The sequence below is a fragment of the Carassius auratus genome, chromosome 36 (assembly GCF_003368295.1).
Source record: "Carassius auratus strain Wakin chromosome 36, ASM336829v1, whole genome shotgun sequence".
Taxonomy (NCBI): Eukaryota; Metazoa; Chordata; class Actinopteri; order Cypriniformes; family Cyprinidae; genus Carassius; species Carassius auratus.
In genome coordinates, this window is record NC_039278.1 from 10,531,102 (window position 1) to 10,548,937 (window position 17,836).

The 17,836-nt window shown below is 37.5% G+C and overlaps 1 protein-coding gene across 1 annotated transcript in view; it reads right to left on the reverse strand.

Annotated features, from left to right (window-relative positions):
• Positions 1-1,310: 1,310 nt before the first annotated feature.
• LOC113055223 (leucine-rich repeat neuronal protein 2-like) overlaps positions 1,311-17,836 on the reverse strand; it is a 53,000-nt gene continuing 36,474 nt past the window's right edge. The window contains exon 2 of the mRNA XM_026221319.1: positions 1,311-4,970. Coding sequence (XP_026077104.1) covers positions 2,547-4,718 — 2,172 coding nt within the window. The 5' untranslated portion in view covers positions 4,719-4,970 and the 3' untranslated portion in view covers positions 1,311-2,546. The remainder of the gene's footprint in view (positions 4,971-17,836) is intronic.

Here is a 17,836-nt window from a genome sequence, read left to right on the forward strand (position 1 = left end):
TATAATTGGAGGATATGTTGCTCCAGTTAACTCTAAGGCAATTCTATGAAATTATGCCAGGAGCATTATGGACCAGTATATCTTTAGGGCTCCATGAAACCTAGTGACACCATGATATGTATCTCAAGACCCTGATTTAGAAAGAGCCTGTATTAAAGGTTAGGTCCTGTAATTAAATGTAAAATGCTGTGTCTCGTATCAAATCAATATGAGATGACAACAAGCTGAATCAACTTAAGTATTTTGCACTGTTTTTAATGCTAATAATTATAATGAAATCAATTTCATAAGAAGTTAGAGAAGCTCATCTTGGTGTCTTTGTTTCCATTGCGAAGATTGAGTCTCCAGGGGCCGGTAGCATAAAAGGTTAGTCTTAGTTAACTATTGTTCAGTTGAAGAAATAATTTGGAGGTTTAGAATAACCTTGGGTAAATTATGACAGAATTTTCATTTTTGGGTGAACCATACCTTTAAAGTGACAGGCACATGTGTGCTTCTAAAGGCAAACCCCTATTGATTTTATTAAAATCGCGAAAGTCTGTTAGAGCTTGGTAGACACAATTATTATATGTTTAGTCATTGTTAGACAGATTAGACCCTTTTTATAAATGTATCATTTATATTAATCATAAATATACACATCATAAATAAGCATATACAATTTGATGTTGTGAATGGGTGTCCCTTATTTTGGCTTGCTGTGAAGGTGGCAACCCTGTGTCCATACCATTAAGAAGTTTTATATGCACAGTGAAAAACTCTGATCCATGTGTTTTGGATTAAGGACAAAATGCTGAGGCTAATTTGTAGTCTGATTAATGTGTATACATGCTGGATGAAGCAGAGGTAAAAAATAATGTCGTCTTGGTCTGTTTTTGAGATTTTGCAAAAACCAGACCAAACTTTTTCATTTAGAATAAAATGTATATATATATATATATATATATATATATATATATTGCTTTAGACCGACTGAAAACAAACTTGTAAAGTGCATGTGAACAAACTGACCTGCAAATGATCAAACCTTGATATCAGTCAAAAATGTTTTAATATTAGCTAAAAATAGAATTTAACACAGAGTCATCTCAATTATTTCAGAAAGTGGTATATTGAATAGGAAATTCAGATTGCCTTATGTACAGCTTTGGGGTGGGGAAAAGACCAATGAGCAACAAATGGATAATGAAAGAAAACCAATTTGAGAGAGTTAGAGAGAGTCAACACGAGGGCACATCAACCACAAACTAAAAAAAAAAAAAAAAAAAAAAAAAAAATCCCCATATTTGAGAATATAAGATAACAGTTCATAATCTCCAATGCTGCTTTATTTACTTTCACAAGTAAAAGAGGAGCACACTGGGTATGTCACTCATTAGTGTAGCTGTCCAGCAGTCAGAACAGAGCTCATATGATGTGCACTGAATAGTCACCTGACACCCTAAACTGCATTTTTTTCCCTTGGAAAAAGATAGAGTTGGCACTATCTTTCCATGTAGTGTGGTGTCCCATTAGCAGGCCGACACGACCTGCACTTTTCATCAATACTTAAAGAGATGGGATCTCTCACGTGCTTGCTTTGTGCAAAAAGTGTGCATGTAGACATGAATCTCTTTCCTGTCACTAAATGGTTGCCTTCATTGCATTCACTTTAGTTGTTTTTCTAAGTAAAGGTCTTTCATATTTCAGGAGTGAGGGGATCAAAGTGCTCATCCAACTCTGAGCATTTTAGGTCATAAGTTGTATCAGTTGTATCGATCAGTCCATCTTTGAGGGGGAAAAATAATTGTCTTTTATGCTCAAAAAAAAAAAAATCAGAGATGGTCGTAACTTCTTAGAATTCTCTTGGGGTCCTTATACAAAGCACAATTTAACACACTTTTAAAGAGACAACATTAGTTATACAACATTTAAGATACCTCCCTTTATATCAGATCTTTCAGTAATGCCTGCTTTGAGATAGTTTCATTTTTCACCACAAAATGAAAAGTATATTGTTGTTATCAGCTTGCAGAACGCCTTTCAAAAGACTGAGATTCTGTATTCTTTAGTTTTTAGAGGCTTCCTTGCTATTTGTGTTCTTTGCTTTCCTGTGTCAATCCAGTCTTTTCTTCAGTATTAAAATAGTTAAGTGCTTATCTTTCTACAACCATTTGGGTGGTGACACAGACTCATAAAGTTGGGAGGTTGTATTTAAACAAACTCTATATGAACGGTTATTTATGATTGGCAGCACAGCTTTAGTGTCCTAGGTTGATATACAGTATGTGAATATATGAACAAATGCTTTAATATACATATGTGTTCTATCTTTTATTGTTACAAAATAAATACAAATATTCTTTCTTTTTTGTTTTGATTTTATACTATACTTTGAAATTGTATCGCTGTTATTTTAAGCGGTCTGCCACTTAAATGTCTAGTATTGTGTGTCTCAGACATTCAGTAGTTTTGACTGTCAGATCAGTAAAGTGAGTTTTGTGAAACTTGTACTCCAGAGATTTTTTTTTTTTTTTGGTCCATCCTTCTTTAACTCTTTATTCTGCTCAGCATGCCTCTTTTGTTAGCCCCCGAGCATCTTGTCTCAGTGAAGTATTTCTGAGATCTTTCCCTCTGCTGTCGGATAGGATTTTATTTGGATCCTGCTGATTCAGGTACTTTACTAGTATTGGAGGAGCCATGAAAGCCTTTGCCTCCTGGGTCAGAATGGTGATGTGGGGTTTTTCAAGCTCCAGAATGTGGTCTTTCCAACCAAGTGAGGCTCCCCGATTACTTGCTCTGGCTGCAAAAAAAAGGAGCAGAGCAGAAACTACCAACAGTACAGCTGGGGTCAGGTCTGGTAGAGGATCTGGCATGGTCACCTTCTTGGTTCTTAGATGGACACATGAGGTGACATTAGGCCCCATGTGTAGACAAACTTTGTAATGAGTGCCAGGTTGCAGATGGGTTAGGTTGAATCTCCTGGTGCCAGCTAGAATTCTAGTGGTATGTCTATGATGGTCTTCCAGACTGCCATTGGCCACCCATGATAAATGGGTGGTAGGGATGTTATGGCTTGCTTGCCAGGTTAGTAAGGCATACCTTTCTTTGACATCCTGAACTTCAAAGCTGTCCTCTGTCTTTTTGTATGTATTTGTATGAACCAGGTCACCTCCCTCCACATGTAGAGTCAAGCTTCTAGTATCAGCTCCCACTAGGTTCTGCGCAACACAAGTGTAGAAACCGGCCTCTTCAGCAGTGACTCCCAATATCTCTAATGTGCCTTCTGTGAGAACCTGATAACGCCCATAGCTGCTGGATGGAGTCAATCTCACACCTTGGGGAATGACCCAGTAGATACTTGGCTCTGGCTCTGCCAGTGCTCGACAGTGCAAAGCTATGTTGTCTCCATGTTTGACTTCAATGTAAGAGGGAAATGTGCTTGGGGCAATCAAGGGCAGGCAGCTGTCTGTCATCTCTCTGAATGAGACTTCTTTAACTTGTCTGGCTTTCAGCTCAGGAGGCTCAGAGCAGAATGTGTATTGAGGCTCAATAAAACGGACTGGCTTGTCATTGTCGGCTCCCACCCAGCGGATCAGGCAGTCACAGTGAATAGGATTGGTGTGCAAGCTGATTTCTTGAAGGCTGGGCAACGACCTAACTGTTTGACTATGCAGGGCACTCAAAGCATTACTGTTCAGCATTAGACTTTCCATACTCAACAACTTTTGGAATGCCTGAGGGTGGATGTATGAGAGCCGAGGATTGTTTGTGATCTCCAGTTTGGTCAGTTCAGGCAAGTTTTCCATTGCTGAATGCTCAATAGAGATCAGCTCTTCCATGTTGTTTAAGCCAAGCTCTTTCAGGTGAAGCATATTTTGAAAGTCTCCCCTCTGTACTAGCTGAATGGGATTCTTGTTCAAGTCAAGGAACTTTAGACCTGGCAACTTTTGCAATGCCTCTTTTGGAACTTTTATTAGTTGATTATCATAAAAGCTAATGCTTTCCAAATTTTGAAGCCCCTCTAGCGCTCGTGCTGAGATCTCACGTAAGCCCATGCCTGCCAGGACAAGACTGCGCAAAGAGCTCAGTGGTTTAAAATTTAGGTCCTGAATAGTGTCCACAAAGTTTCCGCCAATCATGAGAACCTCTAATTGTGGCAAAGCATGGAACCAACGCCGGTCAATTACAACCAATCGATTAGAGTTGAGATGAAGCCTTAGAAGTTTATCCAGACCCTTGAAGGCCCCAGGGGAGATGCTTCGAAGCCTGTTGTGATTGAGGTACAACTCCTGCAAGCTAGGGAGACCAAAGAAAGCTGCTTCTGGGAGGTGTCTCAGCTGGTTTTCCTCCATGTGTAAGCTGAGAAGAGCTGGCAAGTCGGTTATCCTCAGGTTACGGGTACTGGTAAAGCTGTTATGGGAAAGATCCAGCTCTGTCAGATTGATAAGACCCTGGAGTTCACTCTGGTCCAAAGAACTGATGAGGTTACTTTGCAGCCGGAGGGCTTGTGTCTCTTGAGGGAGGGAAGTGGGCAGCTTGATAAGTAACAGGTCATTACAGTCTACTGTAGGAGCCTCTCTGTACACAGACTGTGGAGAGTACCAGGGCTTGATTTGGCAGACACACTGGTAAGGGCAGGGCACTCTCCAGGGCATTGATTGAATGACAAGGGAGCTTCCAACTCCAAGTAGCAGATGTGTGTGCAGAAGAAATATTGCAATCTGTCCCATTTTCATAATTAAACTAATATGATTTAATGCAGATTACATGTGACAGGAGAACCAAGAGTTCAGTTGATTTATTTCTAAATAAATAGTTTCAAAGATGAAGCATGCTCAGTTTCTTCATATCCTGTCTTGTGAAGTAGTCACATGAGTATATCAAAATCCCTTTTCTCCTTCAGATGGATGTAATCACTCCAGTCTCAGTCCATTGATCTTACATCCTTGCACAGTAGAGTAGGTTTTAGGATTGGTTTAGGGGCATACCTGGAAAATAAAATAAAATAAGACAATTAGTCACAGCAGAGATTACCCAAGAATTATATCATGAAAATTCTTTTAGTTAGACCAACACATACTATACGACTGTTGTTGCTTCATTTAACTTTTCTCTTTGTTTGTAACAACTTTGTACACAATTGTCCTTTTTTAATAACCAAAAAAACAAAAACAAAAACACTTTGCATGCTTCTCAGCTTGTATATTTCTCTAGTAAAGTACTAAATTCATTCTGGGACATTCCAGTTTAATTTCTCTTCATGTCTCATGGATTTGTGGAAAATGACTACTGTGACAATACGTGAGTAATACATGCTGAAATTTAGTGAGTCTAATTTATGGCTTAGGATTTAGATCTGCAAATAATCAGGGGCATGGTTTTACTCATATGCTGGAGGCTTGTAAGGAATGGGGGAAAAATTACATGTTTTTGGCTAAATTCACAAAATGCAGACTCAAAGGGGACATAAAAATCCATTAAAGGGGTCATATGATTTGATCAAAAAATGTCCTTTCTCTTTGGAGTGTTACAAGCTCTTGGTGCATAAAGAAGTTCTGTAAAGTTGCAAAGACTAAATCCTCAAATCTTCTTTATACAAGTTAATACTTGTCCACGCCCTCCCAAACGCCTCATTTAAATGCATAAATTAACACGTCTATGTCACTGTGTGGGAAGATTTCCAAACAAGTCCGCCAGCCATTCCTCATAGCATTTTTGAAACAACTTCCTATCCTTGTAAGTTATAACTAGCCTGAGACTTCCCTTGCAAATCAATGACATGAAGCTATAACAGCAAATGAGCCACTTTATGCAATACATCCAACTAACATTAACACTGCAATGCAGTGCATAAAAACATTATAAACATTTAGACAGTATAAGTCATTGTGATCAGTAATTATGTCCCCACTGGATGCAAAAAGAAAACATCTAATTTGTAATAGTTTTTATTGGTTTTGCCGGGAGACGGCATCTGAGTATGTTAAGGGACGTAACATTTCCGTCACACGCTTGAGGTATTCAACCAATCTCATTGCAATGGATAGTTGGCCAATCAGCATACACCAAATATGTAACATTATGTTCTTTTTAGCAATGTCCAATGACCCCTTTAAAGGGAGTAAACTCTGACTGTTGTCTAACCTACTTTGTTTAAACTTTTTGACATGGTGTGTAGAGAAAAACTTTCAACTTGTATTTAGAGCTTCTATACTTTTGGAAAGGAGTTGAAACCTTTTTTTTATAGTTAACTTTCAGAATACCAGTTTGGGAGTCAGTGCAATATTATTATTGCACATTAAATAGCAATACTTCATCATCTGGTTTAGTTCTTGTTATTAGTATTCTTACCAATAGGCAATTTTTTTTTTATAATAAAAACTTTTTTGGAGTTGGGTACATGATATGACATTACATATATCTAGACAACAAAAAATAATATTCGATTATTTTCTAGAGATAATTTTTGTCCCTTAACAGCACCTTATACACAGTAGCGATGCAATACTTGTGTTTCATTTAGACACCACATGGATACTTGCTCTGATTGTAGCATCCACCTTATCTCAAAGCTTTGCCACAGTAATCCATCCTTCTCCTAAATCGTCAAATTAGTTCTAATGTTCTCTCTGTCTCTCTTTTGTCCCCCAGGGATCTACCTGCCGGTCCAGAGACTGTGCTTCCTCTTTGCTCTCTTTCAAAGGTGCACACTGGAATGGAGGGACAAAAGAATGATCCTTAGCTATCAACAGGCCCATGTGAGCACAGTTCTGAGCTCTCCCCTGCCAGCCATCAGCATGTGCACTTCACCTTCAAGGTCATTTACAAAGTGTCAGCTTCACAAGCAGAAGCTTGGCCCTCATGGTGCACTGTTACTTGGCCCAGCTGGTGCTGGGATGTGTTGCGTACCATTCTCTGTCTGTGTCATAATGAGTTGTGAGGGTGTCTTGAATGCCCCTAATGTGAGGTGAATTGAGATGTTTGGATGTGGGCTGCTCGCTTGTGCATGCTGAATAATGCATTTGCAGAGTTCACCAACTAATCTTCCTTCTCACTGCTTTTCGCTTTCACTTTATCTAGAAAGAAGTAGTGCAGGAGGCCAATGATGAGCACCTTCATTTACCTCCAGAAGGAAACAGCTGTTGTGGTGCCATGCAACAGGTGGTGTAATCTTGCAGGTACTATTTTATGTCTCCAAATAAATGTGTTTTCACCTTTTAGTTGCCATTAGGGCTGAGTATCAATAGTTTTCTTTATTCAGTGCAATCCGGTGCCACAAATTCTTTAATTCTGATTAATTCTGGAATTTTTCTGAATTAGTCTGTATTTTGCTCATAGAGTATATCAAAATACCTGATTCCGTAACTGCTTTAAAGGATTTAGATGGAGTTCATCATTATTCCTGTAATGATTCATAAAAAAGGACTGGCTCAGAAGAATGATTTGTTTGTGACTATAGTGGTTGTAGTTATATGCTGTATGTTTTAGATTTTATTAAAAAGAACCAGTCTGAAAGTCATTTGTTCATGAATTGTACTACAGCAGCGATTGAATGGTGAACTACAAAAATGGCGAATGTGTTTCTGCTGACTCCTCTTTAAGGATTTCCAGTCAGATTCTGTGATGTTTGATGCAGCCTGCACAAATGAGAATGGATCTGACACATGTCACTCTGAAAGCTTCCTGTTAATAATAATTTTCTTTTGTTGACCTTAACAATTGTTTATGCAAGCTACTATTTTCTCTCCATGGCAACAAAGAATATAATGGCAAGACATGCTGAAAGACATATTTTGACACCAGCCTGTGATTTGACTCATGAAACATAGAATCCTGTCACTATCCTGACAAATGCATCTCTACAAAAGCTTTTTTCCTGTCAGGTTCTTTTAAAATCAAAATAAAACAATGTTTTGTTTTGGTTTGATCAAAATGTATGTTCTTGATTTGCTTTACAGATTGCAGGGATTAACTGAATATGCTGCTGTCAGTTTCCTTATGGGCCCAATGTTCATTCATGGCATGATAGCTGATCAGGAAGTGTACGAGCCACCACTGGCTGCATGCTGATGCCTGGATCTCTGTGCAAATGCTCCTCCTGTCCTCTCCTTCTACGACTCATTTCAGAGCTTAATGGTGAGTGAAAAAAAAAAGAAGGTCTGTTTACACGCTAGCAGTAATGCAGATTTGCCAGGCTCTATGAATAATTATTTGCGGTTGCACACACCTGCACACACCTGATTTTCCAGTCCTCAAAGGTTGATTTGCACATTGCATTTACGGCTGTTTTAGGTCAACCAGTATTTATGTTTGTTTATTCTGCGCCAAAGAATTAACTTCACACCTACGTTATTTATTTAATTCCTTCGCTTTTGCATGCTTTTGCATGCTTTTATCTTATTATAATCTAGTACATTGTCCTTAACATCAAAAAAAAAAAAAAAATAAGTTCGTCCTTTGTATCATCATGATTCTGTTCAAGACATTTTTCTTTGGGAAAAAAAGTGTATGCTGATTCATATTTAATCAATGGACTGAAATGACTGGCAGTATTCATCATTTATGAAGCATGCTTCAGGTTTTGAAATAAAAGGGAATATCTGAATCAATATAGAATCCATGAATTGTTATGGATTTTTAATGAAAGGATGTAAATGGATCTTTTACCTGAATACAGAACACACTATAATGAAGACTGGATATCCTGTCACGTGCCGAATGGACCCGAAAGTCTGAATTAATTTGAAAAGACTTAAAAATAATACTTTACCACAAACTTCTGACCCTCGGATGTCCCTTTGGACACACAAGTCTCTCTTATACTTTATTTATTACAATTACACATGCAATTACATTAAACAGAACATACAAAACCGAATCTGCAAACAAATATGGTTTCCTCAAAACTTACTTAATCATTCTGAGCCATTGTTTCAACTAAAAATTCTGAAAAAAATAAATGTAATCTTTGTATTTTATTGTGCAATGCAATGACTTTTGTACAGTTGTGCGTAAGTCTGGCTTAAATGTCCAAATCATTTTGAGGTCTCCAAACATCAATTGCTGTTACATTGATTTACATTGCAGAGGTAATCACTGTTGTTTAGCACTTCTGTTCTGTAGATATCTTTAAAAAAAGTAGTTTGTCCTCTTGTGTTTTTTTCTGCAAGTGTGTGTGTGCAACATTGGAATTCAGTGGCAGGACAGGTCTCCCTCTGCTTTCACCTGCACTGACCTTGCCAGCCTATTTTCTGCCAACTCTAATATCAAGCTCAGACAGCACAACCTGACTCTACTGCCACACATACTGTGCCCTCTGCTTTTTAAAACTTTTGTTTGACCCCTTTTGCTTCCAGTGACCCTCACTATATCTGGAGTCCATCAGCAGCTCATTTTAAAAAAAGATGTAAGGGCACAGACATGCTGGTTATGACATCACAAAATTACATCATAGTCTTAACCTTGAATGCTTGAATCTGATTGGCTGCCGAACGTTCTAAGGTGTGCAGTTATTTTCAGGGAAATGCACAGCAAAAGTATTTTCAGGCAGGTATTTACCGCATTACATGTCCATATCACTTCACCATTTCAGATTTCAGTTATTTCAAATGTCCTAACATCCTAATGTAACCAAAGACCACAACAGCACTGACCAAGCTAACAAATATAGTAAACAATAGGAAAAAAAAACAAGATTGTTCACATATTTTTGCTACAAAATTACATTTTATGTACAGAAAGCGCATGCTATTTCTCTTTACAGACGCAGACACATACAATACAAACACTTGCACACACGGAAACACACGCATGGTAAGCGCTTTTCTGCTGATTTTATCTGTAAAATTCTTTATCAACTTAAAAGCTACATAACATTTCTCACAAGCAAGGTAACAGCAGCGTTGTTAGTGTAGAAAATGAACTTAAAGTTTCACTCTTAGTATAGAAGCTGCCGCCGTTGCCAATTATTCTTACATATATAAATTAGGTGAAGCATATGTAATCTAGATGATCTTTTACTGTTTTTAAAGAGTGATTTATTGATCTGAAACACATTATACATGCATACATTCTTAGACCTAGCAGTGGATAAATGCTGATGTTAGTCTATTTGTAACATTTTAGTTTTGACTAAGTTCGCTAATATAAAAAAATGCAGCTGTACACGTTTGTGTACTTTTTTATTTTTATTTATTTTTTGGTCAGAGGGAAATGCAAAAGATAGATTAGGCTCTGACAGCTATGTGCTCGATAGAAAATGTTACTGCTGTTATTTTTCTCATCTACTGTAATACCAACCATAATGGCCACACAGTGTTAAAAATACTAAATTCCTGCACCATATCACCACTCATTTTAAGACACATTGAAAAAGTGGAACCTGCTCCACAACCGGAGATGTTTGCTCCATTTTAGATGAAGAAATCATAAATTCATGAAGTGGCGGGGACTAAACCTGCCATGGCAAAAGCGTTGTGGACTTTAAATATCATCTGCGGTAATGTCCTGTTCAAAAGTAACCAGATTTTGAATATTATCCAAAGCTACTGCTTTTCGAGCATGTTTGTGTTTGTTTGGTTGCAAGTAATCCTTATTTGTCCCACTCTTTGCAAGAGTTGTTTGTTTTCTAGGTACATGCACACAAACACATAACTTATGCATATTCATGCTTGGTTTATGCCAAAAAGTGAGATCCACACCTGGTTTCACTAACCCTTGAGACAAAGAAGAAAGCCTTTGAATAATAACAAGGTGAACAACACCTGAAGCTGCAACCACTCAAGTTAATTAGAATATTCCTGTTTCTTCTCAGAAAAGGCAGATACAAAGCATTAAGATGGGCCCTTGAGCGTGCCAGCTTTGAATTTACCCAAGGCTGTGCACATCGGCTGCTGCCTCATAAACATCCACTTGGTGTTGTGGTGACTCAAAGCCCGGCTAATCCACCATTGCCACAGATGGAATCTGATTGGGGATTTTCATCCTGTTATCTTTGCCTTTTATCCTCGTGAGTCTACCTTACCAAGACTGTGGGCAATTCCTCCAGAGGGATGAAAGGATAAGCACTGTTGTATTATCATGACTTCAGACAAACTTCACAGCCTGAAAGGGTCGTCACTGCCTTTATATATAAAAAAAAAACTTTCTGATTAGCCCCCAAGCCCACCTGCTTTTGAAGCTAAATGAGTTGGCATTTCTATTTATTTTTCTATGTGCTACATTACATGGACGTCTTTGACCATGACGCATTTGTTCTGTTGCAGCTGTTTTTCGAACGCAGGAGCTTGTCCTGTGTGAATGACCCCTAATAGTGTTTCATAAGCCTCTTTGTGCAATTATAATGCACCTGATGGAACATGATGGAGTTATTTAGAGAGTGAATTAAAGATTTGTCCTCAAAAGCTTGAAAGTATTGCACACATTTTATATCTGACAGTCACACTTTATCAATTAAAATCAACTGACAGAGCTTTATATTACCTCTATGTCCATCCCATTGATTTTTTTATGAAGCAGTTTTATATGCTAGATAGGTTCAAACTAGATGAACAAGAATTATTCCATCCTTATGACACCGTCTGTGTCTCAGGAGAGTGTCATCTATTCTCATTCACCTTCCTGAGGAATATTGAACTTTGTAATAATTAGATGAGTACTGCAGCAGTGACTTGATAGCAGCTTTTTTTTTCAGAGTGGGACAAGAAGCTGTTGACCATTTACAGAGTAAAAGAATGTGTCATCTACACCAGCCATTTGTGTTTTGTGTGTTTAAATAAGTCTTTAAAAAAGTCTCTCTCTCGTTACCCTCTGCAGAGCCACCATCATTTATTTCTTGGAAGGAGCTATCGCAGTGCTCGCTGCAGAGTTGCCATGGAGATCTGCCTCCGTGTTTCACAAGGTCAGTGTGAAAGTTGAAGGAGCTCTGCATAACAGGTTTGCTCCTTCACACAGCTGGCAAAAAACAAAACCTTTTGAACAGATAAGCACATTGGTAGCACTTTATTTTACAGTCCTGTTCCTTATGTACATACAATGTACTTATTATAGTAGTTACAATAACTATGTAATAACTAGGTACTAACCCTGAACCTACCCCTAAACCTAACCCTACCCCATGTAGTTACCTTGTATTACCAGAACTTTCTTAGATAAATACACTGTAAGTACACTATAAGTACATGTAAGTACACGTACTGTAAAATAAAGTGCAACCGGCAAATTTATGAATTGGTATCTGATTATGTCAGCCCATTATAAAATGCAATTTCCATTTGCTGTTACATTTAAATAAATTAATTAATTAAATAAATTTATGCATTTAGCTGATGCTTTTATCCAAAGCAACTTACATTGCATTCAGACTAACAATTTTTACCTAACGTGTTCACGGGGAATTGAACCCACAACCTTGTGCTGCTTATGCAATGCTCTACCACTTGAGCCACAGGAACACATTTAAGTAGAGATTTATCTCCATAAACATTTTATGAATAGTGAGTATTTGTTTGAAATAAAAATACGTTGTAACATTATAGATGTCTTTACTTGTCACCTTTGATCAATTTAATGAATTAAATGTAATGACAATGCTCCTTTTGTTTGTTTGTTTTTTTCATTAATTTTTTTTATTTCATTTTAAGTTAAACAGTAAACCAATTAAGCAGTAACCACACAATATATAATCTATCAGTAGCTCTATCCACATGTAGTTGTCTAACTCACTGAAACATTTAGATGTTCTGTGAAGGCCAGATTTTATGCTGTACTCCATGCTTAACAATGTGTGATGACAAAGAACTGACAACCTAAACAGCCATTATTCATCAGAGGAACCGTACTATCCAAGCATGAAAGAGGCAGAAAGCTTGGATGGTGATGAAGAATGACAGTAGGGCTTATCAAACACTCTCTGTGTTGTTGTTGTTTTTTTCTCTCCTTGCAACTGTTTTAGAACAAAAAGATTGAAAAGGTGAAAAGGTGAAAAGTGGACAATTTATTCTATTCAAAGTACTGTCACTTATTTAAAACTGATTTTTTTTTTTTCAATTTCAGGTTGGTGACAACATAGGTTATATCTCTTCTCTTCTCATTCTAGTTCAAAGATACAAAACAAAGTATTTGTTTCCGTTACAAAAGAACTTTGGCCTGAGGTTTTTAATTAATGGGAAAGTCTTTCACACGTGGAATAAACAACAGCTCTCTTGTACTTCATCTTTTATATTTCAGGAAATCCCTTCAGTAATTCCTGAATATTAAAAGCTCGTTCCTGATTAGCATTTGTCTCTTGGTAATTTTTTATTTTATTTTACTTTTTTTTTAATGTTGATTACACTAACTGTTAACAAATGTGAATAGTGGCCGCCTGATGCACGGTATAATTCTGAAAATGTGTTAATGACTAATCTCATTTTTCTTTTCATTCAGTCAGTCTGTGGTGTTATTGAGAGACATACTGTATGAATATGCCAAAAAAGTGATATGTGTGTGTGTGTGTGTGTGTGTGTGTATATAAAGGATAAATCAGGGGTTAAATTGAGCTGGAGCAAACAAGAACGTTGTTCAATCCCCATTTAGTGGGTGTACTTGCTCAAAAAAAGCCACAAACCTTTCTTAAACATTATGCCTCTTGTTGGTGGAAGTCAGTTTTTCCATCACAGTAAAGTGGCAAAAAATGCCCCCATTTCTGAAAGACATCCACTGATTTGTAGTAGCAAGACAGTTGTGCTGCTTAAAGGAGTCATTTGATGCAATTTCAAGTGTTCCGTTCTCTTTGGAGTGTTACAAGCTGTTTGTGAATAGATAAGATCACTAAAGTTGCAAAGACTAAAGTCTCAAACCCAAAGAGATATTCTTTATTAAAGTAAAGACTCGTCCACGCCCTCCTAAAATGTCTTGTTTAAACACGGCCCCAACATATCTACGTCACTGTGTGTGTGCAATGCATTTAACGGAGGACTGTTTCCTGAACCTACAATGCCGGCTGATCTGACTGACAATCTGTAAGAATTTTTTCATATTTAAAGAATTTGCCACTGATGATTCAATCACCAGTTTTAAGCAGTGTAGAGTAGCACTTATTGATTGTATTTTCTCCTATCACAAATGCAGATAAATGGTTTTATGTTTACATGGCACGATATGGAACGCAAGTGTAAAGGCAAGGCACGGCAAGTTTATTTATATAGCACATTTCGTACACAATAGTAATTCAAAGTGCTTTACATAAAAGAAAGTAAAATAATAGTAAAGAAAAATAATAACAAGAATAAAACAAGCAATTTCAAAACTTTTAAAATTATATATATTTTTTACTTATTTAAAATGAATTTAAAACAGTTAAATGATTTTACATTTAAAAAAAAACAGTGAAAATATAGTGCAATCAGTTTGGACATTGCACAGTGATCATTCAATAAATGCACAGCTAAACAGATGAGTTTCAAGTCTAGATTTAAATATGACTAGTGTTTTAGCACATCTGAGCTCTTCTGGAAGCTGATTCCAACTGCGGGTGGCATAGTAACTAAAGGCGGACTCCCCTTGTTTTGTGTGAACCCTTGGTATTTCTAACTGACTCAATCCTAGTGATCTATGTGGTCTATTAGGCTTATATTCAGTGAGCATATCTGCAATATATTTCAGTCCTAGGTCATTTAGTGACTTATATATGAGTAAAAGTACTTTAAAATCAATCCTAAATGTAACTGGAAGCCAGTGTAAGGACCTGGGGACTGGTGTGATATGCTCAGATTTTCTGGTTCTAGTCAGAATCCTGGCAGCACCGTTCTGGAAGAGCTGCAGCTGTCTAATGGTCTTTTGGGAAGGCCGGTGAGGAGACCATTACAATAGTCCACCTTGCTGGAGATAAAGGCATGAACAAGTTTCTCCAAGTTTTGGCTTGAAACAAAACATCTAATTCTTGCATGTTTTTTAAATGATAGGATGCTGATTTAGCTACTGCTTTGACATGACTACTGAAACTAAGGTCTGTCTCCAGAATCACACCAAGATTCCTGACTTGATTTTTAGTTGTTTGACCCCTAGAGTCAAGGTATGCATTCACCTTGAAAACTTCATCTTTGTTTCCAAATGCAATGACCTCAGGTTTTACCTTGTTTAACTGAAGAAAGTTTTGGCACATCCAACTATTAATTTCATCAATGCATTGGCAGAGGGAATCAATGGGGCTGTAGTCATTTGGAGATAAGGCTAAGTAAGTCTGGGTATCATGAGCAATTTGGTTCTTTCTCATTATTTGACTTAGTGGAAGCATATACAAGCTAAACGAGCGGTGCAAGAATTGAGCCTTGTGGGACTCCGCATGTCATGGATGTCCACTTTGACTAATGGTCTCCTAGACTCACATAACAGCCTCTCCCTTCTAAGTATGACCTGAACCATTTGAGTACCATCCCAGATTTCCCAACTCAGTTTTCCAGTCTCTCTAGTAGTATGTTATGATCGACAGTGTCAAACACAGCACTGAGATCTAGCAATACCAGCACCGATATTTTGAATAATAGTAGTAATTAAAAGGGAAAAAGATCTTTTAAATGGTAGTATATATGCTCTTGTCATAAGCCAGAATCATACATCAACACACATAATGTCAGCTTTAGTGATTTCACTTTTAATTTATTGGTATTATGGTTAAAATTCCAAATCTCCATAATTTCTCTCTCTCTTTTTGTTTCACCAGGACAAAGGTTAAACCGTGAGAAAAGGATAAATCCATCTCCAGTGGAAAGAAGGGGACAAATGAAAAGAACACTTTGTGGCTGATGTGATCAAATGAGCAGCACAATTAAACAGTCATTACCACAACTCTCCGTATGTGACACTTTCATTGCTTTAAGGACAACAGGAAGGGATCAGTCTGGGCTGTTTGCAGATCATTCAGAAATAGAGCATATCCTCATGTTACCTCAAGCGTTCCTCTGAGACTAGCTATGTTGGTTAAGTCTTCCGTGCTGGTCCCCTGCTGGTGAGAGGATGACTCATGCTTAGAGTGACCTTCTGTCATAACGCCCTTAATAATATTGACAGAGGCTTGCTTACATTCATCTTCATTAGCACTTGGATTTAAGCATCGATGTCATTGTCCACTCCTGGGAGGCCTTCATTGCTATCTCTGCCTCTGTCTGCCCCAGTCGCAACATCTTTCATCCTCTTCCTGCCATTGCTTAGCTTAGAGGGAACTCAATCAGACTATCATCCGAGACATGTTTGCCAGCAGTCTGCCCTTCTACTTGTGAAAACTAGGGCAAAGAGGACAATAACACTGATCTTGGAAGGTAATTGCTTAAAGGGATAGTTCACCTCAAAATTAAGATTTGTAATAATTTAATCATCCTCATATAGTCCCAAACCCTGGAAAACAAAATGAGAACTTGAGTAAATGGAAATGCTAAAAAAACAAAACAAAAAAACTAATTAATTTCATATGAAACATTTTTTTTTTTTTCCTAGAATTATTCTGAAAAACTTTGATTTGGTTTCATAAACACCAAATTATCATATAAGAATGTTTTCTAAAGGATTGTGTGACACTGGTGGATATTCATCAGGAACAGATATTATTCGTATTTTAAGTTTCAAAGAAGAAATAGTCATACAGCTTTGGACAGACAATAAGTCAATTATAATAAAATTTTCAGTTAACTTTAATTAGCATTTTAAAGTCTGTGTGGCTTACTGTATGTGTTTACCTGTGTGTTTACATGGCTTGTTGCTTTATCAGTATTTGTATTAAAGTCTGTGTATTGTAAACGCATATGTGATCATGGGCTGCACAGAAAGAGTCATCCGTCTCCTGAAGTCAGCGTGGGACCTACAGTCAGTGACCACATCCAGTAGTGACGTATCCCTATCAGCTTCAGAGAGGTCAGAACGAAGAGAAGGGGTATGTATTATCTTTATTTCACACTGGTAGACTCATCCTCTTTACCTACAGTCCGTTGCCTACTGCTGCTGTCACACCCAGAAAGATGAAACAGAAAGCCTGTCCTTTGGTGCTTTAAATGAGCTTTGTGTACATCCAGCAAATGTGCACACTTCTGCCAGCCACGCTAACATATGAGCCTGCTGTGTTTAAACACAGCTTTCTGACAGCTTTCTTATGGCTGCTGGTTGTTATCATAGTTTTTTTATTGTCTGTAACACTTTTTTTTTTCAATTAACACTTTTTATTAAAATGTTTAAGGTCCAATATTCGCTATTAACTATGATTTTTGCCTCAGTAAACTCCTAATTTGATGCTTATTAATAGTTAATAAGGTAGTTTAGGTATAAAGTATGATTAGGGATGTAGAATGTGGTCATGCAGAATATCTTTACTAATAAAGGCCCATTTAGAACAAGATCAGGCTGAAACAAAGTTAGTTTTGAGTTTGTTTCGGCAGTTCGAAATAGCTCACCAAAGTGAACTTTCAGGGGGAGTTCATTTTGGCTCCTAAACACCTTTGAGAAACCAATGGTCCATGGCAATCAAGCAATCATTGGGTGTGTTCTGGAACTCCACCTTCTTTGACGTGCGTCTTTTTTTTCTTTTTTTTTTTTTGGTTCCTTTCTCATTTAGTGGAGTTTAGGTGGCAGCAGAACAACATCTCCAGCTCACTAGCAACATAAATACGCCATGTCGAATAGCTGAACTGAATAGCTCTCGCAGGGTGGGACTTCAAAGATTCAGAGAAAGCATTTAATTCCTAGAAAGAAATTGCAACGAAGCTTGGTGCTGATGACTTGGAGTTATGCAAAAAGGAACGTAGCGAAACATCCAAGACAAGTTTTCCAAAGCCATGAAAAGAATGAAAGGAAAGCGTAAAGATATAAGGTAGCAAGTACCAAATACATG